This window comes from Salmo salar, chromosome ssa06 (genome assembly GCF_905237065.1).
Source record: "Salmo salar chromosome ssa06, Ssal_v3.1, whole genome shotgun sequence".
NCBI lineage: Eukaryota > Metazoa > Chordata > Actinopteri > Salmoniformes > Salmonidae > Salmo > Salmo salar.
In genome coordinates, this window is record NC_059447.1 from 29867040 (window position 1) to 29889313 (window position 22274).

General features: G+C 43.3%; 2 protein-coding genes and 3 non-coding genes across 7 annotated transcripts; all 5 read left to right on the forward strand.

The window, feature by feature from the left end:
• The first annotated feature begins 710 nt into the window (after window positions 1–710).
• s2540 (Solute carrier family 25 member 40) lies at window positions 711–16304 on the forward strand. Of its 3 annotated transcripts, XM_045719435.1 has the most exons (12): window positions 712–1168; window positions 5843–5948; window positions 10580–10639; window positions 11241–11291; window positions 12529–12638; window positions 12817–12884; window positions 13080–13204; window positions 13404–13577; window positions 13777–13886; window positions 14603–14684; window positions 14801–14881; window positions 14998–16304. In XM_045719435.1, exons 2-12 carry the CDS (start codon window positions 5852–5854, stop codon window positions 15114–15116), a joined length of 1077 nt encoding a protein of 358 aa, XP_045575391.1. In that variant the 5' UTR covers window positions 712–1168; window positions 5843–5851; the 3' UTR covers window positions 15117–16304.
• Window positions 16305–16474: 170 nt separating this feature from the next.
• rl3 (60S ribosomal protein L3) lies at window positions 16475–20317 on the forward strand. The gene is given in 8 exon segments (NM_001141606.2): window positions 16475–16507; window positions 17188–17380; window positions 17672–17840; window positions 18256–18391; window positions 18670–18856; window positions 19058–19416; window positions 19715–19834; window positions 20187–20317. Coding segments are annotated over 8 exon segments (1212 nt in total). The 5' UTR covers window positions 16475–16504; the 3' UTR covers window positions 20232–20317.
• Window positions 18461–18554, forward strand: LOC123743627 (small nucleolar RNA U83B). The gene has a single exon (XR_006770483.1). It is a non-coding gene; the product is annotated as a small nucleolar RNA U83B (small nucleolar RNA).
• LOC123743626 (small nucleolar RNA U83B) lies at window positions 18881–18973 on the forward strand. Its single transcript, XR_006770482.1, has one exon. It is a non-coding gene; the product is annotated as a small nucleolar RNA U83B (small nucleolar RNA).
• LOC123743621 (small nucleolar RNA SNORA54) lies at window positions 19971–20101 on the forward strand. Its single transcript, XR_006770477.1, has one exon. It is a non-coding gene; the product is annotated as a small nucleolar RNA SNORA54 (small nucleolar RNA).
• Window positions 20318–22274: the final 1957 nt, after the last annotated feature.

Consider the following 22274-nt stretch of genomic DNA (forward strand, 5'->3'; position numbering starts at 1 on the left):
GAGACAGTAGTTGGCAGTGAATTATTGGGTCAACCTACAGGAACATGGGGTGTCTCATCCTGCAAAGGGATTTTACAGGCATGCTGGGAACATGAGCGAAGACAGAACACAAGCTTTAGGTGGGTAATACCCAGGCGAAGGAGATGGGACTGTAATGAAGGCAGTTCAGTCTGATGGTAGCTATTCCTGTAACTCCACAATGGCTACTCCCTCCTCCAGTAGTTGATCTAGAAGTGTTGGAGAGACTACAGAAAGATAGGGAGGGTGTTGATCCATCTGATTTGTTTAAGAGATGTCTGGATACTGTGTATCAGGATCTTGTGGCCATTTACACAGATGGTTCAGGACGTACTGGGTCAGCGTTTGCGGTGTAGGAATGTGGGGTGGCAGTCAAGAAACATATTACAGATTATCTGGCTGTATATAAGGCTGAGTTGATAGCCATACTGTTGGCCTTGCAGTGGGTGGAGGAAGCCACACCAGACAGAGTAGTTATTTGCTCTGATTCATGTGCAATGTTGATGAGTCTCCAGTCCTTTAGGTCACGTAGCAGACAAGGTCATGTTTAATGAGAGTCTACAAACCCATGGCAAGTTTAGACAGATGGGTATACAGATAACATTTACTTGGGTCCCAGCCCATGTGGGGGTGGAGGAGAACGAGGCAGTTGATGTACTGGATAAACAAGCACTTAGTAGTGGGGATGTTGTAGTTTCAATGAGCAAGGCAGAGGCAACAAACCTGATATGGACAGTGATGGTGCAGAGATGGCAGGAACAGTGGAATAGAGATATGAGGGGCAGGCATTTATTTCAAGTACAGAGGCAAGTCGGGGAGGACGCACATTTATAATTCTAACAGCTTTTTTTTTTTAAGAGTATTTAATTGTCTTAAAATATAGTTCAATTTCTTTTTGCAAGGGAAGAAGAAGAATAACCAAGGAAGAACCGTGGTCAGACTAATGGAAGGCGTGTCTTGTCACGGCAGACGAATCAGGGGTCGCTTTACTTGTTCCTAGCTCGATAGCTTTGTCAAGTTAGCTAACAGCAGCTCACGGCTGTGGACAGCATGTCCATTCAACACTTAGGGAAACAGGCAACATGCCATGAAATCCCATCAAATTCACAACGCAGATAGATACCCTTTATAGCTACGCTATAAACTAGAGGTGAGTATCAAGCTTTGACATGTTTTATCTTCTGTTTTGCGATATTTAGTCAGCTAGCTAGCTAGTGTCTGTTAGCCAGCTAGCTAGCCTTAGCTATCAAGCGTCTTGAATTGGGGAGGGCTGGCATGTGTTCCTGTTTTGCCATTAGATAAGCTACTCTATTGTACATGCATGATCGCTCATGTACCTAGGTAGGTTCCACAACAAATGTTTTGTGAGCGTTTTATAATTGAGAAAGGAGCACGACAACATGTTTTCAATTATTTGTAATTTTTTTGAGCACGACAACATGTCCGTGTTAGTCGTTCATCATCATTACATCACCACGCCAACAAGGCTACAAGGTCAGGTTCGCTGACTGGGTGGAGATGTCACAAAGTATCTCGGTAGATGTGCGTGTAGTGCAATATTACAGTTACTTAGCTAGCTACAGTTTGTTGTCCTGCACCAGATATAATTTTAGCTGGGTCATTCCTACTGAGCGGTGCCTTTTGGACCTAATAACTTTTGGGGAAATAAAGTATATATTTTTTTCTATCAGAAAAAGGACATGTTTGACTTTCAGAAAAACATATTGAACAAACTCAGGCACTTACATTTTTTGAGGTGCCTTTTCCAATCTGTTATGTGCATAATCCTAACGGGGTGGAAATGTAAAGACTAAATTAGCCATAGCTCTGTGAGTGAGAGATTGAACTAGCACAGTTCCCAAATGTTTTATAGTCCAGTACCCCTTCAAACGTTCAACCTCCAGCTGCGTACCCCCTCTAGCACCAGGGTCAGTGCACTCTCAAATGTTGTTTTTTGCCGTCATTGTAAGCCTGCCACAAGATACATTTATTAAACATAAGAATGAGTGTGAGTTTTTGTCACAACCTGGCTTGTGGGAAGTGACAAAGAGCTCTTATAGGACCAGGGCACAAATAATAATATAATTTATCTCTTTATTTAACCATCTTACATATACAACCTTATTTGTTCATTGAAAATTGTGACTAACTCATCACAGGTTAATGACAAAGTTGTGCTTGAAAGGATGCACATAACTCAGCAATGTTGGGTTGTATTGGAGAGAGTCTGTCTTAAATCATTTTCCACACACAGTCTGTGCCTGTATTTAGTTTTCATGCTGGTGAGGGCCGAGAATCCACTCTCACATAGGTACGTGGTTGCAAAGGGCATCAGTGTCTTAACAGCTCGATTTGCCAAGGCAGGATACTCTGAGCACAGCCCAATCCAGAAATCTTCAATTTCGATGAGGCTCTCTTGTTCAGATATTGGTAAGTGGACTGGAGGCAGGGCATGAAAGGGATAATGAGTACAGTTGTTTGTGTCATCCATTTCAGGAAAGTACCTGCGTAATTGCACACCCAACTCACTCAGGTGCTTCGCTATATAACATTTTACATTTTCCGTGAGCTTGAGTTAATTTGCACACAAAAAATCATACAATGATGGAAAGACCTGTGTGTTGTCCTTGTTAATGCAGACAGAGAAGAGCTCCAACTTCTTAATCATAGCTTAAGTTTTGTCCTGCACATTGAATATAGTTGCAGAGAGTCCCTGTAATCCTAGATTCAGATCATTCAGGTGAGAAAAAACATCACCCAGATAGGCCAGTCGTGTGAGAAACTCATCATCATGCAAGCGGTCAGACAAGTGAAAATTATGGTCAGTAAAGAACTTTAAGCTTATCTCTCAATTAAAAAAAAATGTCAATACTTTGCCCCTTGATAACCAGCGCACTTCTGTATGTTGTAAAAGCGTTACGTGGTCTCTGCCCATATCATTGCATATTGCAGAAAATACATGAGAGTTCAGGGGCCTTGCTTTAACAAAGTTAACCATTTTCACTGTAGTGTCCAAAATGTATTTCAAGCTGTCAGGCATTCCTGACAGCTTGGGGTGGCAGGTAGCCTAGTGGTTAGAGCATTGGACTAGTAACCGAAAGGTTGAAAGATTGAATCCCCAAGCTGACAAGGTAAAAATCTGTCGGTCTGCCCCTGAAAAAGGCAGTTAACCAACTGTTCCTAGGCCGTCATTGAAAATAAGAATTTGTTCTTAACTGACTTGTCTAGTTAAATAAAGGTAAAATAAAAAAATTCCCTTGGCAGGAAGAGCCTCTCGGTGGATGCTGCAGTGTACCCAAGTGGCATCTGGAGCAACTGCTTGCATGCGCGTTACCACTCCGCTATGTCTCCCTGTCATGGCTTTTGCTCCATAAGTACAGATACCAACATGAGCAGCAGCTACGTTTGGCTACATACTGACCGTTAGTGGAATTCCTGCGAGAGAGTAACGGTTAATGTGATTGGATGTTAATTATTTGACTAGGCTACCTGTATTTGACATTGTGTTGTTATTTCGCTGAACACTAGATGGTTTAATTTTATTTTGGGCAGTAAAACGAGGCTACTCAGGCGAGAAAAGAACCTCACCCAAATGTATAGTTTAAATATATCTATCTTTTTTTTTTATGTGAATAACATTTTTATTTGGCGTACCCCTGATATTATTGCTCGTACCCCAGTTTGGGAATACCTGAACTAGCATAATTTAACAGGGTTTTAATTAATCTTTCAGACATTTTTAAATGTTTACATTTGGTGAATTTTCTAAATTTTGCCTAACAGTGGAGATGGGACATGCAGACAAAAAATATATAAAACTGTTTATATTTATTAAGCTTTGCGCTTTGTTTTCCCACCAATGAAATTACACTTCCTGAATGGTGTCATTGTAAGAAGGGGTTGTTTTCTTAAATGGAGAATTACAACAAACTATTTATTTTATGTTTATTTAACCTTTATTTAACTAAACAAGTCAGTTAAGAACATTCTTATTTACAATGATGGCCTAGTGGGTTTACTGCCTTGGTCAGTGGCAGAACGACAGATTTCTTTACCTTGTCAGCTCGGGGATTCGATCTAGCAACCTACTGGCCCAACGCTCTAACCACTAGGCCACCTGCTGCCCCAGATGCAGTGCCTTAGAACGCTGTGCTACTCGGGAGCAACTAACAGGGTGGAAAGTGATATCAGGAACACACATAATCTTAAATAAAATAATAAATACAATAATCATGAAGAAAACATTATTGACGAGATAATTTAACTAGGACTATAAAATAATGAAGAAAGATTTTTATTTATTTTATGGCATATTTCTTGTGGAAGTTGATGAGTAACGCCAGGGGACATGGTAAAAATGCCTACATCCACTGAAAAGTGTTCAAAATGCATGACATTCCCTTTCAAGATCCATATTTTTGAGTTTAAGGTAAAGGACAGCTGACCTTATATTTAACGCCTTTTGGAATCCACCTTTTACACAAAATAAGAAGTTATATTTCCTGGGGACAGAAAAGGCACCATTGTAGGAATGACCCTGCCATTTATCACACAACACAGGGCAAGATTGATGAAGCACATGGATTAGAAATATTATGCATAATAATCAGATGCATGAGCCATAGAGGAAGTAGTTGTTATAATCTTTACTCTTAACAACTTGCTATAACCAATGCTGTCTTAATTCTGTGAAATTAGCTTAGACAATGTTGTAAATGTAGGAATCAGTTCCTGGCCTGTGTTCATATTTTTGCTGAGGGTCGGGATATGGTGGGATTTGTTTTAGAGTAATCCTGCCACAGTCAGCTGCTGTAGGGGGAGGTGATAGTCAGGGAAATTGGAACGTGATCGTCTGCCAGCAAGCCTGCAGTACGAGACATTCAGCATGGCTTGATAAGTGCTCAGTTCCTCTGCAGTGCACAAACACATTCAGCAACACATTCGATCATATGCTTGAGATGGCTCCCTCTGATTTAAGAACTGGGCTAGAAATGGTTATACATCTACTCTAGAAATGATTAGCCCTTTACAGAGCTATGTTAGTGGTACTGGAAAGAGAGAGGTAGATGTTCTCTCTTGTTGCTTTCTAGACGCTTTCATTCATAAACTGCCAATTATTAATTTATCTTAGTAAACACATTTGTTGTCACCCATTTTCAATTTGCCAGGTTCTAATCCCCCTCGCTGTCTGTATTGAATGTGGGCTTAGTCAATCTTCTGTGGATAGTAGTTGTTATGTCACCAGATATGTTATTGTATCAGTGAGGTGTTGTGGGAGTGTGTGGGGTTTGAGAACTGGGTGCAGTAGCTAGGAGAGAGGAGACGTGCCCACAACAGATACCTTATCTTAGTGTGTCAAGCTCTCTATTATAACCCCTCCTATCCCACATGAACGAGGCTACTGTACGTCTAGTCACTATCACTTAGAAATAGACTCCTGAATATCAAGCTGTTTGTCATTTGGACTAGTAATGGCTGTTGGCTATTCAAGGACCCCTAAGACACACGTTTGGATAATATGCAGGAGCCTGGGGTTAGGCTAAGCTCAAGCTTTACAATAGCTCTGCTGTTGTCCAGGCAGTGACCAGGCTGGCCGTCTTGCCCTGAGGACATTCTGTATTCTGTCTCAGTAATCAGGCACAGTTTGACATAGTATAGCCTAGCTCAAAGCAGAGGCACTCTCCAACAGCCTTGTTTAGTTCACATATAATGGAATCTGTCAAGCTCTAACTAGCCTCTCATTAGAAGAGAAAATTAAAGTAACACTATGACATTTGAGTAGTGTAGTTAAAGTTGGTGTTTTCTGTCTCCCTGTCTGTCTCAGGTGGTCAGGATGGGGGAGCGGCCTGTTGTTACCCCCTCGGCTGGGATCACTCCAGTGCAGCAGATGCTGGCCTCTGGCACTGGGGCGCTGCTCACATCACTGTTCGGTAAGATCAATGTCCAATAGAGGGGCACAACAACAAACATGTCCTCTCTCTGCCAATAAATAAATAAACCTACCAAGGTACATTTAGGGGAACCAGTAAAATCACAGATTGCAAAGACCAAGATGGTGGACTGAACACAGCTATGTAGACCACCTCAAGATAAAAATGTAATATTAAAAATCGGTAAGTTAGATTAAATATTAGCACTACACAATCTGGTGGGTAATAACCTTCAATCTGGATAACAACACAAAACAAATCAGACTAGAGAAATGTATCAACAAATATGATGAAAACAAGCAACACCCAAACATGGCAGAGAGTAAGACAGGGGAACCTATTTCAAAACGAAAACGTGACTCTTCTACAGACACAGAAGGTTTAATATTTTCACCACTGGGAATGGTAAAGGACAAAACCGATCTGTTAAAATCAATAAATGACAAACTGGGTATACTTGAACTAGTCAGTGTTGGTCAATTTCTTCAACAGATGATCAGGTCTATATAATTATCAAACTTCTGTCTTCAACTGTATATATAAGTTTACATACACCTTAGCCAAATACATTTAAACTCAGTTTTTCACAATTCCTGACATTTAATCCTAGTAAAAATTCCCTGCCTTAGGTCAGTTAGGATCACCACTTTATTTTAAGAATGTGAAATGTCAGAATAATAGTAGAGAGTGATTTATTTCAGCTTTTATTTCTTTCATTACATTCCCAGTGGGTCAGAAGTTTACATACACTCCATTAGTATTTGGTAGCATTGCCTTTAAATTGTTTAACTTGGGTCAAATGTTTCGGGTAGCCTTCCACAAGCTTCCCACAATAAGTTGGGTGAATTTTGGCCCATTCCTCCTGACAGAGCTGGTGTAACTGTCAGGTTTGTAGGCCTCCTTGCTCGCACACGCCTTTTCCAGTTCTGCCCACAAATGTTCTATAGGTTTGAGGTCAGGGCTTTGTGATGGCCACTCTAATACCTTGACTTTTGTCACGTCTGTGTGTAGGAACGGACCAAGGCGCAGCGTGAATATCGTTCCACATCTTTTATTTAAATGTGAAACTTCGCAACACAAACAATAAACTATAAACAAACAAACTGTGACGACAGGTGCAACATGCACTAACTCAAAATAATCTCCCACAAAAACTAGTGGGAAAACCAACAACTTAAATATATTCATCTGTACAAACAGGGCAATAAATTGCAATGTCTGTACTGTGAGACGCCTAAGACAGCGCTACAGGGAGACAGGACGGACAGCTGATTGTCCTCGCAGTGGCAGACCACGTGTATCAACACCTGTACAGGATCAGAACATCCGAACATCACACCTGTGGGACAGGTACAGGATGGCAACAACAACTACCCGAGTTACACCAGGAACGCACAATCCCTCCATCAGTGCTCAGACTGTCCACAATAGGCTGAGAGAGGCTGGACTGAGGGCTTGTAGGCCTGTTGTAAGGCAGGACCTCACCGGCAACAAAGTCGCCTATGGGCACAAACCGACCGTCGCTGGACCAGATAGGACTGGCAAAAAGTGCTCTTCAGTGACGAGTCGCGGTTTTGTCTCACCAGGGGTGATGTTCGGATTTGCGTTTGTTGAAGGAATGAGCGTTACATCGAGGCCTGTACTCTGGAGCAGGATCGATTTGGAGGTGGAGTGTCCGTCATGGTCTGGGGCGGTGTGTCACAGCATCATCGGACTGAGCTTGTTGTCATTGCAGGTAATCTCAAAGCTGTGCGCTACGGGGAAGACATCCTCATGTGGTACCCTTCCTGCAGGCTCATCCTGACATGACCCTCCAGCATGACAATGCCACCAGCCATACTGCTTGTTCTGTGTGTGATTTCATGCAAGACAGGAATGTTCTGCTATGGCCAGCGACGAGCCCAGATCTCAATCTCATTGAGCACGTCTGGGACCTGTTGGATCGGAGGGTGAGGGCTAGGGCCATTCCCCCCCCCCCCCAAAAAAAAGAATTCTGGTGCAGTCCATGAGGAGGAGATGCACTGCAGTACTTAATGCAGTTGGTGGCCACACCAGATACTGACTGTTATTGTTTTGATTTTGATGTTACTTCGGGCACACAGATACTGACTGTTATTGTTTTGATTTTGACCCCCCCCACCACATTATTTCATTTCTGTTATTCACATGTCTGTGGAACTTGGTCAGTTTGTGTCTCAGTTGTTGAATCTTATGTTCATACAAATATTTACACATGTTAAGTTTGCTGAAAATAAACGCAGTTGACAGTGAGAGGACGTTTCTTTTTTTGCTGAGTTTATGTACAGACACACACTACCGTTCAAAAGTTTGGGGTCACTTAGAAATGTTTTTGAAAGAAAAGCACTTTTTTTGTCCATTTTTAAAATAACATCAAATTGATCAGAAATACAGTATAGACATTAATGTTGTTAATGACTATTGTAGCTGGAAACGGCAGATTTTTTTTAATGGAATATCTACATAGGCGTACAGAGGCCCATTATCAGCAACCATCACTCCTGTGTTCCAATGGCACGTTGTGTTAGCTAATCCAAGTTTATCATTTTAAAAGGCTAATTGATCATTATAAAACCCTTTTGCAATTATGAAAACTGTTGTTCTGATTAAAGAAGCAATAAAACAGGCCTTTAGACTAGTTTAGTATCTGGAGCATCAGCATTTGTGTGTTCGATTACAGGCTCAAAATGTCCAGAAACAAAGACCTTTCTTCTGAAACTCATCAGTCTATTCTTGTTCTGAGAAATGAAGGCTATTCCATGCGAGAAATTGCCAAGAAACTGAAGATCTCATACAATGCTGTGTTCTACTCCGTTCACAGAACAGAACAAACTGTCTCTAACCAGAATAGAAAGAGGAGTAGGAGGCCCCGGTGCACAACTGAGCAAGAGGACATGTACATTAGTGTCTAGTTTGAGGAACAGAAGCCTCACGAGTCCTCAACTGGCCGCTTCATTAAATGGTGCCTGTAAAACACCAGTCCCAACGTCAACAGTGAGGCGACTCCAGGATGCTGGCCTTCATGAATGTCTCGTATGCTGTGTGATGGCACGAACAAATTAATGATTGATTGATGCAGTAGCCTATATAACTATTGAAATATAGGCCTAAGAAAGTTACAGTACACAGGATGTGGTCTTAGGCCTACAGCTTGATGGTGGTTATACAAGGCTGCTATTCTAAGCCTACTAATGATAATGACATGACTTATTATTAGAATGATGATCATAATAATAGTAATGATAACAATAAGGAGATCCATAAATAGGAGGGTTATTATTATAAATATTATTTTTCTGACAATTTTGAACAGTCTAAACAACACTAAATAATACCAGAGAAGTCCGATTTTAAATCAACGATAGTCAGGGTAAAAACAAAAGGGTAAAGGTACAACACTGTGTACATATCTGGCTGTGTTGGCAAAATCACTACATATCCCATCGCACCTAGCGAGGAGAGGCTGCCTGTTGTCACAGTTCCAAGACCAGTCAGAAACGTCCAGCTAACCCTACGCCAATGACGCCGGTGAATCTGAAAACTGATGTTGGATCCATTTTAAGTAGCAATGATATCCTTTTCCACCGTCTTACGACAGATTTCACAAACCAGTCATGACTGTTAAAAAAAAAACATTATTTAAGTTTCTTTCCAGCAAATTATAACTATTGTAGCAAAGGAGTTTTGAAGTTGAGGGTGCAGTATTTCTGAAGTTTGGCAATGAGGACAAAAACTAGCATAGTTCAGTAGCCAGCTAGTTTAGCCAGGGAAAATGAGCTCGGACCTAGTGCGCATGTGCACCAGGCAAATTCAGGAGACAGATTATAGATTTTATGCCCTGATATCAGGAGCTGGTGGCGAAAAGTGAGATTAAATAAATCAGAGACTGAAACAAATAAATCAGATGACAAATATTTAAGGAGAGTGAATCGATATACAGTACTGAAATCAGCTGTAACTGTCAATTGTAACAAAGCTATATTAGATACTGTCTCTACAGAATTAGCTAGCTTGTTGACCATGCTGTTTTATCAGGTTACAGGCAGGATTACGATTCATGATATCAAGACTTGATCTGCACTCTTAGCTGTTGAAAAATAAAATGTTTGTAAAAAGTATTTGTATAAAAACGATTAAATGTTATTAAATATGTAGAGAATTTACATGAGCTCTCTGCCTAGCCTGCCACTAGGTGCCATGGCAACTGTAGAACTAGGATGAAATGTTCCATCATGGGTGACCAAAGCCTCCACGACAACACAGGAGTCTGCCACAACTGCATCAGAGGCTGTCACTGGTTCAGTTTGTGTGTCAGCCTGTGTCCATCTGAGCTTCACTCCAGTCTGTTGTACAGGTTGAGGTCTGGCTAGTCTTACCAGGCTCCAAAGCCTGCGGAACAAGTGTCCAAGCCTTGTCTACCCCCCCGCCCACACAGATTTTTTTTCTTCAGGGAAGACACTGTTCTTGTAGAACACTATTCCATTTTCCTAGATCCACACACACACACTGCACCACACACACACGCTCACACTCATGTATGAGCATGTTCCTCATTGACGAGGCCCATGATGGGTGTAAATAGATCAGTATAATTGACTCTCTCTCTTTCACAGTCACACCACTGGACGTGGTGAAGATAAGGCTGCAGGCCCAGCAAACACCATTCTATCAAGGTAGAACACTAACAGATAACATTCACTGCTTATACGATGAGTCTGCTTATTGCTTCTTACCATTGCGGCGATAGCCTGAGAATTAGATGTTTATGTCCCCACTCCCCACCCCTGAAAACTGGGGAGCCAGGTAGCCTAGTGCTTAGCGCATTGGGCCAGTAACCGAAAGGTTGCTAGATCGAATCCCCGAGCTGACATGGTACAAATCTGTTGTTCTGCCCCTGAACAAGGCAGTTAACCCACTGTTCCTAGGCTGTCATTGAAAATAAGAATTTGTTCTTAACTGACTTGCCTAGTTAAATAATAAATTGAAAAAAACTAAACTGCACTGTCATCACTTTCCCTGTGAGAGACTACATTAAGCCTCTCGCCCATCTGCTCCCTAAGCCTAAATAATAGAATAGGGGCTGAGGTAAAGGGGGTTTAGAAGTCCTTATGTCGGCAATGTTGAGCTTCGGCAGCCATGTCAGGCTACATTTAGTGGAATGTGAGACATGCTTTAGCTTTTCTCTGCTCAAATGCTTATTTTCTGTGTCTTGTGCTCTTTCATTGTCTCTCCATCTCTGTGTTTCTATCTCTCTCTCTTTGCTTTGTTTCATAGCTTTAGCTGCTGACTCTGCTTCATGGAGTGGTGTAATCCGCCCCTCCAAATGTGAGTATAACTCTCTGGCGCTGCTCGCTGCATGCCCAGACTTTGCCCAGTCTGACTGACTACATGTGTCTATCTGGCACTGCTCTGCCAATATGACCTACTAACAAACTGGGTTTCCTGGGAAAACAAAACAAATGCACTTTAACCATAGTCTGAGCAAATTCATTTTGAAGTCTTTGGCAATTACATGTACCCTCTATGTCTATATATGTAACTTCATACTCTTCCTCAGTGCGCCCCATACTCTTCCTCAGTGCACACTCATACTCTCAGCTGAATGATTATATGGGCTACAGCCTTGGCTCTCTCTATCTCTCCACTCAGCTACACCATGAATCACTCTGAACATTTTATAAAGAAAACTAAGGAAAATTAGCCCAGATAGTGCAACCAGCTAGTCAGTATTAGCATATTGAACTTCACAATGAAATGACGTGGTAACAATGAGTGCTTTCTGGTACTTGAAAGAATTCAATGTGATTCATAGCTATCGGGTATCAAATTGTGCTTTGTGGTATTTGTGTTTACGAATCTCAAAGAAACAAACAAGTAGTTCATAGGTTATACTGTATAACACCCATTTTACTATGTCATTTTCTATTACTAGAGGAGCTCGTTTGTTTGTTTATAGATTTCTCCTCAAATCCTTTGCCTTGGATTGACCATTTGCCAATACCTAAAATAAGGCAGACACTAGTAGTCCAGAGCAGCCTTGGCCAGAGCAGCCTTGGCCAGAGCAGCCTTGGCCAGAGCAGCCTTGGCCAGAGCAGCCTTGGCCAGAGCAGCCTTGGCCAGAGCAGCCTTGGCCAGAGCAGCATTGGTGTTATCGTCCCCAGTGTCTGTCTGACCGGTCATTGCCATTACCTCTGTTATTAATAGCTTAACTAACCTCTGTCATGGACACCCTCACATCAATATAAGTTAAAGTATTGACTGAAAAACAAACTGTTAAAGTATTATATATATTTTTTTTTTACCAATGTCATTATTTTATAGAACTATTGAATATCCATTCATTTGACGTAGAACTAGAAGCTATAGATGTATCAAACGGACATACTGTAATTACACATGAATGTGTGCCCTACAGAGACGCCAACGTTTGGCATTACTCCCAGTAGGTTCACATTTACCCATCTATAGTCTAGATAGAAGTAGAGCTTCATGTCTCGTACAGTAACGTATTAACCAGTATGGTTATGTTTTGGTGACCCTGTTCTTGTGTTTTGTCTCTCAGGGAAGTGCTTCCTGTATTGTAATGGCCTGATGGATCACATCTATGTGTGTCAGTATGGGGCCAGCTGCACCAGCTGGTACAAAACACCAACCCACTTCAGTGGCACCCTGGTAAGAGACTCAGAACCCTCTTATTCGCTCCCACCAACACAGCACCACATCACCTGGTTTGACATCATTAAAGCACTGGATGGGGAACGACCTGTCTTTTGAAGTCCCAAATGTTTGTATTTTTTTGGAACTCCACAGTTCCCAAGGACAAACACTGTGTGGTGTTTGTTTTTCTCAGGATGCTTTTGTGAAGATCACGCGCAACGAGGGGGTCAGGTCTCTGTGGAGCGGGCTGCCTCCCACGCTGTGAGTCACTGGGGTATTTCAAGTACATGTATTTGTAATAAAGAACGGTAACAAGAGCGATCAGTCCTTGATTGTATAAAAGAGAAACTCAGAACTATGACTTTATGGTTTCAATTTCAGTGTGTTGTTTTGCTCCTAATCATGTAACAGCTTGCAGAGCTTTGAGATTGACAGTCTCTTCCTGTTTGTGTACAGGGTGATGGCGGTGCCTGCCACGGTCATCTACTTCACCTGCTATGACCAGCTCAGAGACTTACTGCGCTACGGCATGGGGTTCCAAGGCAACTACATCCCCCTGGTGGCAGGGGGTCTCGCTAGACGTAAGTGGACTACATGGGACGGGGGGGTCACAATGTCTGGAAGTTGATTAAGTCTTGATTATGATACAGTTCAGTTGTCACACACCACACTAAGAATGTAGATGTATAATAATGGCATTATTACATTGTTCCCTTCTGTAACATATTGTGTTTGTTGCTGCCCCTCTTCCGTTGACTCCCCCGTCTCTGTGTTCTCCAGTGGGAGCAGTGAGTGTGATCAGCCCATTAGAGCTGGTGCGTACCAAGATGCAGTCCCAGAAGCTGACCTACAGCGAGCTGAGGGTGTGTATCCGCTCTAGTGTTGCCCAGGATGGCTGGCTGTCCCTGTGGAGGGGCTGGGGACCCACCGTCCTACGAGACGTCCCCTTCTCAGGTGAGACTTCACCTCTATGGACGTTATGTCACTAACCATCTATCTGTCACTGCTAGGGCTTAGTTGGACTGGTTGATAGAAGTTGGGGGTTACATAATGAAGACTGCCTGTGTGGGTGAATAATAAATACTATCTTCGGTGTAATAATGTTTCTCAGTGACTTTTCAACCTGACTGTTTTTCTGTGTCTGTGTGTGCAGCCCTGTACTGGTTCAACTATGAGCTGGTGAAGGCCCAGCTGTGTGATCAGTACGATGTGTCTCAGGCCACCTTCTCCATCAGCTTCACAGCAGGGGCCATCTCTGGAGCTGTGAGTATCCCATTGATACCTCTACTGGGAATTTACAATGTATCTAAAGCAGATGTGTTCTATTAGATTTCATGAAGATGGAGGATGGTTTGTACATTGCAAGGTGTATACAGTTAAATAGTCAAACTCTTTTTCCCCCCGCTCCTATTCTTTTCAGTTTACTGTAAGTGAGGCAGCGGTGTGTTTTATTATAGGTAGATCATTGACAAATATGGATAAGATTTCAGTGTGCTATCTCTCACCAGGAAAGGAAAGCCAGTTGTAACAGATGTTATTTGTATTTATGACAGAAAGAGGCCATGATAAATCAAATCAAATGCCTCTCCCTGCTGAAAACAGGCCTTTGTTTGTTTAGAGAGATTCTGTCATATGTGAGAGAAGTGGACACACTTACTTAGCCTAGATCGGTAGTAAAACAAGAAGTTCCCTGTCAAATCATGGCAGTTCTACAGTCCTCATGAGTTATTATAAGGGTTGAGTTGACACCAGAAAAAAATAGAGAATTGCTGTGTCATTGTGACAACCATTAGACTGTTGATAATTGATAACAGGTGGATCCCTGGTTAAAGCCTGTTGTTAGTGTTTCACCTGTCTTGTTACATAACGTACTGCTGATCAATAGATCAGGGGGTAAGTTATGTTGATTTCGCTGGGTATTGCTGTTGATTTCACTGGGTATTGCTTATAGAGAGTGTGTCTATTGTCTTCTGTCCCAGGTGGCTGCCATTATGACCCTACCTTTTGACGTGGTGAAGACGCGGAGACAGATCCAACTGGGAGAGATGGAGACACTGGGAGGTGTGTAATTACAGGGTCTTATGTACCCATATGGACATTCACGTCTCGTATTTTATCCTCTCTGATAGAACGTAGGATTGCCCGCTAAATAGCTGTCTTTCTCCCCTTCCTCCCAGTCCCTGTGAAGAATCCCACATCCACATGGCATATCATGAGGGGAATTTGGGCTGAATCGGGATACAGGGGGCTCTTTGCAGGTAAGTCCAAAAGGATATATAAAAAGTATATATTTGCAATGCCTGAAGCGCTGGTATAGTAAGCAGTCTGAATGGAGGACTAAATCAGGTAAATTGTGTCTCTTTATCCCCCTCAGGTTTCCTACCCAGGGTGATCAAAGTGGCCCCAGCCTGTGCTGTCATGATCAGCACCTATGAGTTTGGGAAGATCTTCTTCCAGAAGATGAACCTTGACCGGGAGCAACAGGCCTGCTGAGGGGCTGTATGTGTGGAGAAGCAGGGTTGGCTTCCTTCTTCTGGGGCAGAATGGGAAGAGACTATTAGCAGCTGCCTATGCACGCTCACATGCACGCTGTGCAAGACTGCTCCTGGTTAAGACTTTGCACCTAGAAACCTGAGCTTCAAATCACCATGGAGGAGTTCTGTCTCAATTCAGACAAAGGCGAAGACATGAGGAATGGTCTTTTTTTGTCTGTTTTCTAGCCCTTTCTATTGGCCCACAGGGAGGCTACTCCTACAACTGTGAACACTGTCTTACGTGTATCCATGAATGTGTCCATTAGTTAAATTCAGAACTGTGGGGGAACGGCCCTGTGACCTAAGGCTTATTCAGACGTTAGCATGCTTTCCTTGCACGCTAAAAGAGTTGTTCATATTTGCTAGTGCAGCCCCCTGCTGTTCATACCTGGGAGAACACTTCTAACAACAACCCTAATAAAACTGCACGCAAAGTAATCCATTCAATCAAGACCTTCCCTTCAACTACTAGCCCAGACCAAATGCATGGCTGAGCTGGGATGAGTGGATGTTCTTAATGTAGCATTCTCTCATATTGATTTGTCATCTGACCAATGGTAGCCTACTATTCAATGTCCATTTTTGTGATGGGAATAAATACAATACGTGGGTAACCATGGCTCATTCCCCTAGGATGAGAACTGGGTTTTATAAGTTAATTTGGTACATGTTATTCAATCAAATTAAATACTTCAGACAAAACAGCTGACAAATTGACTATGCAATCTAAAAGGGGTTGACATACTTTTTTTTACATGATTGAATGTATGCAGGTTTTCTGTTGATCCATCTCAGAGTCAATATAATCTTTTGAAGAACGTTTATTAGATTTTTTTTCAGCATTTCAGAAAGATCTGGAGTTCTACTAAGTAGGCTGCTGGACTGAACTGAGTTGTTGCCTTGATCTTCAATTTGTGTGTTTTATTATTTCTTGTGTACCTTACATGGATGTATAGAATGTTTTATATGCTGTGACGGGTTTTACTCGTTTTTTTTTAATTCAGAGGGATACAGATCATCTAACAGAATGCCTAATTGGATTCAAATACTTTTTTTTTCACCTTTTATTTAACCAGGTAGGCTAGTTGAGATGAGTTGTAAAACATTGAGATGGACAGTTGTAAAATAAAAAAGGTGTTGCACCAATCACAAGAGCTTTTGCGTTATCTATTACCTGATGCATTTCTGTTGCTCAAAATCTACAATTCTAGTGTAAGGGTTTGTACAGCCGGAAGGCGGAGCCATGATGCTGGTTGGCGACGTTAATCACGTGACGGGGCACGTCCTTGTATAAATACCAAACCTCCCCCTTCCACAGGCCTCTTTTTCAACCGGCTCTGAGACAAAATGGTGAGTTCATCTTTCTTATTTGAGACTTGCGTTTTCAATCCGTTTTGCATCTTCGCAATCCTTATATGTTCCCCGCTCTAAATCAATATGTGTCTATTTGCAATTAAAATGTGTATTTGTAATTAATACAGTTGTATGATGTTAGACCTTACCATAATAACATGGTCTTAGATTATTACAGAATGAATGTATGCAGTAATCGTTGGCATACTGGTAGTTTAAATGGCTGATACACTGAGGCCTAGCATGCTTCGTTACTCAAATACATTTTAAATAAACATTTTGTAAAGTTCACAATGAAACTTGTTTAAAACCGACAACGTGCTAGTTAAGTTTCTACCGATAACGGGCTTTACGGTATGAGGCCTGACACCCATTAGCCCGCCCAACAGTAGCTAGTCGAGGTCCTCCGAACCTCTAACGTTACACATGTTTATTCCAAGACGCTGTTTACATCGTCAGTTGGGATTTATTTAATGAGGTTGCTACTCCGGTTATTGATCAAACATCCAATAGGTAGAAATCATTGAATATGGGAGACGATTCCCTCGACGGGCGGACAGAATGGTTGGCCTCGTGCTGTTCCTGTTCAATGTCGAGTTGTGACATACTGACTGGCGTGCGTTCATGTCCTTTTGTATGCCTCATGGACAATGTGCTGAATTGCGTTGTCTTCACAGTCCCACCGTAAATTTTCGGCTCCACGCCACGGATCCTTGGGCTTCCTGCCCCGTAAGAGGAGCAGACGTCACCGTGGTAAGGTGAAGAGCTTCCCCAAGGATGACCCCAGCAAGCCTGTCCACTTGACTGCCTTCCTTGGCTACAAGGCTGGTATGACTCACATCGTGCGTGAAGTCGACAGACCTGGCTCAAGTGAGTATTTGGCTTCATGCTGTTTTGTTAGTTTAATTGACTGGGTGAATATTGCTGTGGGGATTTATGAATACATAACCGAGCCATATTAGCTTCGGTCTTGCAGTACTGTAGTTTATATTTTATTTTTCTGCCTATGATGATCCCCTCGACGGGCGGACATATTGGGTCTAACCCTTGATGAATGTCGAGCACTGAGCGCAGTGGATGAGCATTGACATTTTGCAATTTAAGTCTACTGTGGAACTCCTGTATTACACACCTTTATACCTGACTACTATTTTCCTACAGAGGTGAACAAGAAGGAAGTGGTTGAGGCTGTGACCATTGTGGAGACTCCTCCCATGGTTGTGGTGGGTGTTGTGGGCTATGTCGAGACCCCCCGTGGCCTGCGCTCCTTCAAGACCATCTTCGCTGAGCACATCAGTGACGAGTGCAAGCGTCGTTTCTACAGGAACTGGTGAGTCATTATACACATGAAAAGTAGACATTTACAAAAACATTTTGATGATTGAATGTAGTGTATAATTACATTTAGATAGGCGCTTTGAAGCATGATGTTGCTCAACGTATAAAACATGTAGTGTTTTACTGAGCGAATCTTAACATCTGGTGCCCCCCCTGGTGGCAGCTCCGCTCGGGTGCCTCGTGGCCTGATGAGCTCTGGGCTCCTCTGGCCGGTGGAAAGTGCTTCTTAGAAACCGCGCCATGAGCCGAAACCTCTTCTGAAGCTGTAACTGCCCCCTTCGCCCCTGTGAAGGCTGGGCGAGCAGCTGAGTGCAGTGTTCTTCCGCTGGCCCCCTGGGGTTATGAAGGACCTGTGCCAACCCGTGTGCCTCTTCTCCCCTACCCTCGGTCACGCTGCATGCTCTCAGGTACAAGTCCAAGAAGAAGGCCTTCACAAAGTACTGTAAGAAGTGGCAGGATGACGAGGGCAAGAAGCAGCTGGAGAAGGACTTCGCCTCCATGAAGAAGTACTGCCAGGTCGTCCGCATCATCGCCCACACGCAGGTGAGTCTGAGCAGGATAGAATACGCTCCCTGCAATGCCTCGTAGTTTTAATGAATCAGATCTCCCTCTGACTGTCTGTGATGAGACCACGGAACTCTGCGTCAGGCATGACGTCCGACACACATGAGGATACATTCCATGCTGCCTTCCTTCTGAGACAATGTCCCTAGTATCACATTTTAACCCAGTTATGGGTTGAAAACATAGTGTTTGTACCAGCTATACTGGTCCTTGTCCCAGGACTAGCAGGCTCACCTGCCTCTCTCCTCCCCCTCCAGATGAGGCTGCTGCCCCTGAGGCAGAAGAAGTCCCACCTGATGGAGGTGCAGCTCAATGGAGGCTCCATCTCTGACAAGGTGGACTGGGCCCGTGAGAGGCTGGAGCAGTCTATCCCCATCACCAATGTCTTCACCCAGGATGAGATGATCGACGTCATCGGTGTCACAAAGGGTCACGGATACAAAGGTATGTGTCTTTTAAGAAGGGCTTTGTGTCTGTGATGAGACCACGGAACACTGCGCCAGGCATGGCGTCCGACACGCATGAGGATACATTCCATGCTGCCTTCCTTCTGAGACCACAACCCACTAATGACCATGTAGTTAACCAAGCTTCAGTTATTCATGCCAAGTCCTCAGGTACTAAACATTGAAATTTCCCCTTCAGGTGTCACCAGCCGTTGGCACACAAAGAAGCTCCCCCGTAAGACCCATCGTGGTCTGCGTAAGGTGGCCTGTATCGGTGCCTGGCATCCCTCCCGTGTGGCCTTCTCTGTGGCCCGCGCTGGTCAGAAGGGCTACCACCACCGCACAGAGATCAACAAGAAGATCTACAAGATCGGCCAGGGCTACCACACCAAGGACGGCAAGCTGGTGAAGAACAACGCTGCCACTGAGTACGATCTGTCCAACAAGAGCATCACCCCTTTGGGAGGCTTCGTCCACTACGGAGAGGTGACCAATGACTTTGTCATGCTGAAGGGCTGCACGATTGGAGTCAAGAAGAGGGTGCTAACCCTGCGCAAGGTGAGGAACGAGGCAATTCCATCTTATACACGTTTATTCCAATGCATTGTCAGTTGGGATTTAGGTACTTATAAGTTGGATAAACTGAATAGGTAAATATGGGTAGTTCCCTCCCTGGGCCGACTGAACGACTGGCTGTGTGCTGTCCTTGTTGCATGTAGAGGTCTGACGTATACTGACTCTAGGGCATTTGTTTCATACCAGATGGACAATGGGCTAAATATTGTTGTCCTGTATGGCCTGTTAAAGGAATGCATCACTTATCTCTTTTTTTTTTTTTTTAAATGCCTCTTTTCAGTCTCTGTTGGTGCAGTCGAGCCGTCGTGCCACGGAGAAGATCGACCTGAAGTTCATCGACACCACCTCCAAGTTTGGCCACGGCCGCTTCCAGACAGTGGAGGAAAAGAAGGCGTTCATGGTGCGTTCAGTTTCCATGACATTCACTTGTCTCTTCCCTTGTCTTCCCTCTGTTTCACAAGTCCCCTGGATCTATGTAGTGGACCCACCCTAGTTCACATACAACCGGCATTGCAGCTCAGTCCCCTATGCCCGTAGTGCACTTATCGTAACCTGGTTCACTCTTGGTATGAATTTGGGTTCCATTCAGGTGCTAGATCAAACTTCAGTGAGGCAGGGGAGCGGCATCATTTTTTTGCTGTTCCCTGTTCACTCTCTGGGAACATCACCCCTGGAGCCACAGATGGCCTAGAGGTTGCTTATTAAACTCTGTATATGCATCGTTACTGACCACTTGTCCTTTCTGTCTACAGGGACCACTCAAGAAGGACCGCATTGCCAAGGAAGAGACGGCCTAAATGCCGTGTCCTCTAGCTCTGTCTGGTGGTATGAGTCCTCATACTGCACTGCGGAGTTGTTTAATAATAAAACAAGTGAAAACTCCATTCTCGTTTCTTCTTCTAATATGAGGCCTAACTGGGCACAGCAAGTTGAGTTTTTGTATTGAGGTCTGTGAATTTGTTCAACAAAAAATGCTTATTTGCTACATGTGGCTTGATCAAATGAAGTTGAGTGTCCTGATAAGTAGGACTTGACGGCCCAGCGGTTTTCAGGGAGAAATTCAGCTAGCTTATTGTTTTGTGACAAAGTTGTGTAGATACGGTTTGTACCACCTAAACCGCTGTGCTGTTGTCTGACACTGGTGTACAAAGACTCAAACTGAATAGATGCATAGAACAGATCTACCCGTAGACTTGCTTTCGATGAGTGCCTCTAACTCACATTTCTATGTGGATTTGGTCGCTTTGCCCAAGAAGTTAAATAATGCAGTTTAAAATTAGGGCAAATGTTAATTAATTTTACACAGCCAAAATATACTGCCTGTTGCCGATCTGCCCCCATGGGCAAAAATGGTTCCTCATCTTGCCACCAATTTCAAGCCCTTTTCAGTGCTTGCTCCCTGGCGTTAGTATCTTGTTACTGAAGGGGTGATCTCTGCTTTAATGCACAGGCTAGTCATGGACTCTATGAGGTTGCACCTGTTGGCAGTAAACTTGTCAAGGTCAGCATGGCTCATGAAATAGGCTGACTTCAAAAGGGCTGCTTGCCTGTAGTTCACTGTAGCGTTTGCCTACCTTGGAGCTGAAGGGTGTTGATGCGTTTGGGCAGTACTGGTGGCCTTGTACTGCTGCCTGTCAGCATATTGGAAAGCTGCAGATGACAGCTCAGTGAATAATGAAAACAGCAGATGTGGTTAATTAGTACAGTTCCATGGCTAATAGATGGGTTGCGAATCTCATAACCTGCATGGTTACACGGCAAGATGTACGTATTGTATAAATGTTCTCCGCTAAAATCATTTTTGTTCTTTGGGTGCGTAATGGGAATTTGGTCAGGGTAACAGATCCTGGCACTTATTCCATCAACACATGTTCCTCTGCGAAAGTGACTGGACTATTGTCATATGGCCCACTGCTGCAGGCTGTCCAGATTTTCAAGGGAAGAATACTGCAGTCCAGAGTGCACTAATCAGGATGATGGTATGTCTGTAGACGATTAAATTCCTTGTCAGTTTTTAGATCATTATTGATTTACATGAATGTGGAAGTATACAGCCACATGTCTTTTTACATGCAGGTCATTTTTCCATTCAGCCAACTGGCTATACACAGTGTACAAAACATTAAGAACACCTTTTGTAATGAGTTGCACCCTCTTTTAGCCTCAATTTGTTGGGTCATGGCCCGTGTTGACTCCTGTGCTTCCCACACGCCACGTTTTTATTTAACTAGGCAAGTCCGTTAAGAGCAAATTCTTATTTTCAATGACGGCATACCAAAAGGCCTCCTGTGGGGACGGGCTGGGATTAAAAATATAGGACAAAACACATCACGACAAGAGAGACACTACATCAAGGAAGACCCAAGACAACATAACATGGCATGGTACAAATATTATTGGGAACAGACAACAGCACAAAGGGCAAGAAGGTAGAGACAACAATACATTGCGAGAAGCAGCCACTACTGTCAGTAAGAGTGTCCATGATTGAGTCTTTGAGTGAAGAGATGGAGATAAAACGGTCCACTTTGAGTGTTTGTTGCAGCTCAATAGTTCCAGTCACTAGCTGCAGCCAACTGAAAAGACAACCGACCCAGGAATGTTTCTGCTTGTGGCAACTTTAGCACAATTTCACTGGCGAAACGGGTGTGGTATGTGGAGGATGAGGGCTACAGTAGATAACTCGGATAGGGGGGAGTGAGGCCTAAGAGGGTTTTATAAATAAGCATCACCAGTGGGTCGTGCGATGGGTGTACAGAGATGACCCGTTTACAGAGTATAGAGTGTCCTATAAGAAGCATTGGTGGCAATTCTGATGGCCGAATGGTAAAGAACATCTA

Bases quoted from the DNA above. Each gene is read 5' to 3' on its own strand.
- s2540 (XM_045719435.1), top strand. From the start codon at position 5,852: ATGGGGGAGCGGCCTGTTGTTACCCCCTCGGCTGGGATCACTCCAGTG. The intron at 5,949-10,579 runs GTAAGATCAATG...TCTCTTTCACAG, and splicing joins GCTGCTCACATCACTGTTCG to TCACACCACTGGACGTGGTG. The intron at 11,292-12,528 runs GTGAGTATAACT...TTTGTCTCTCAG, and splicing joins TGTAATCCGCCCCTCCAAAT to GGAAGTGCTTCCTGTATTGT.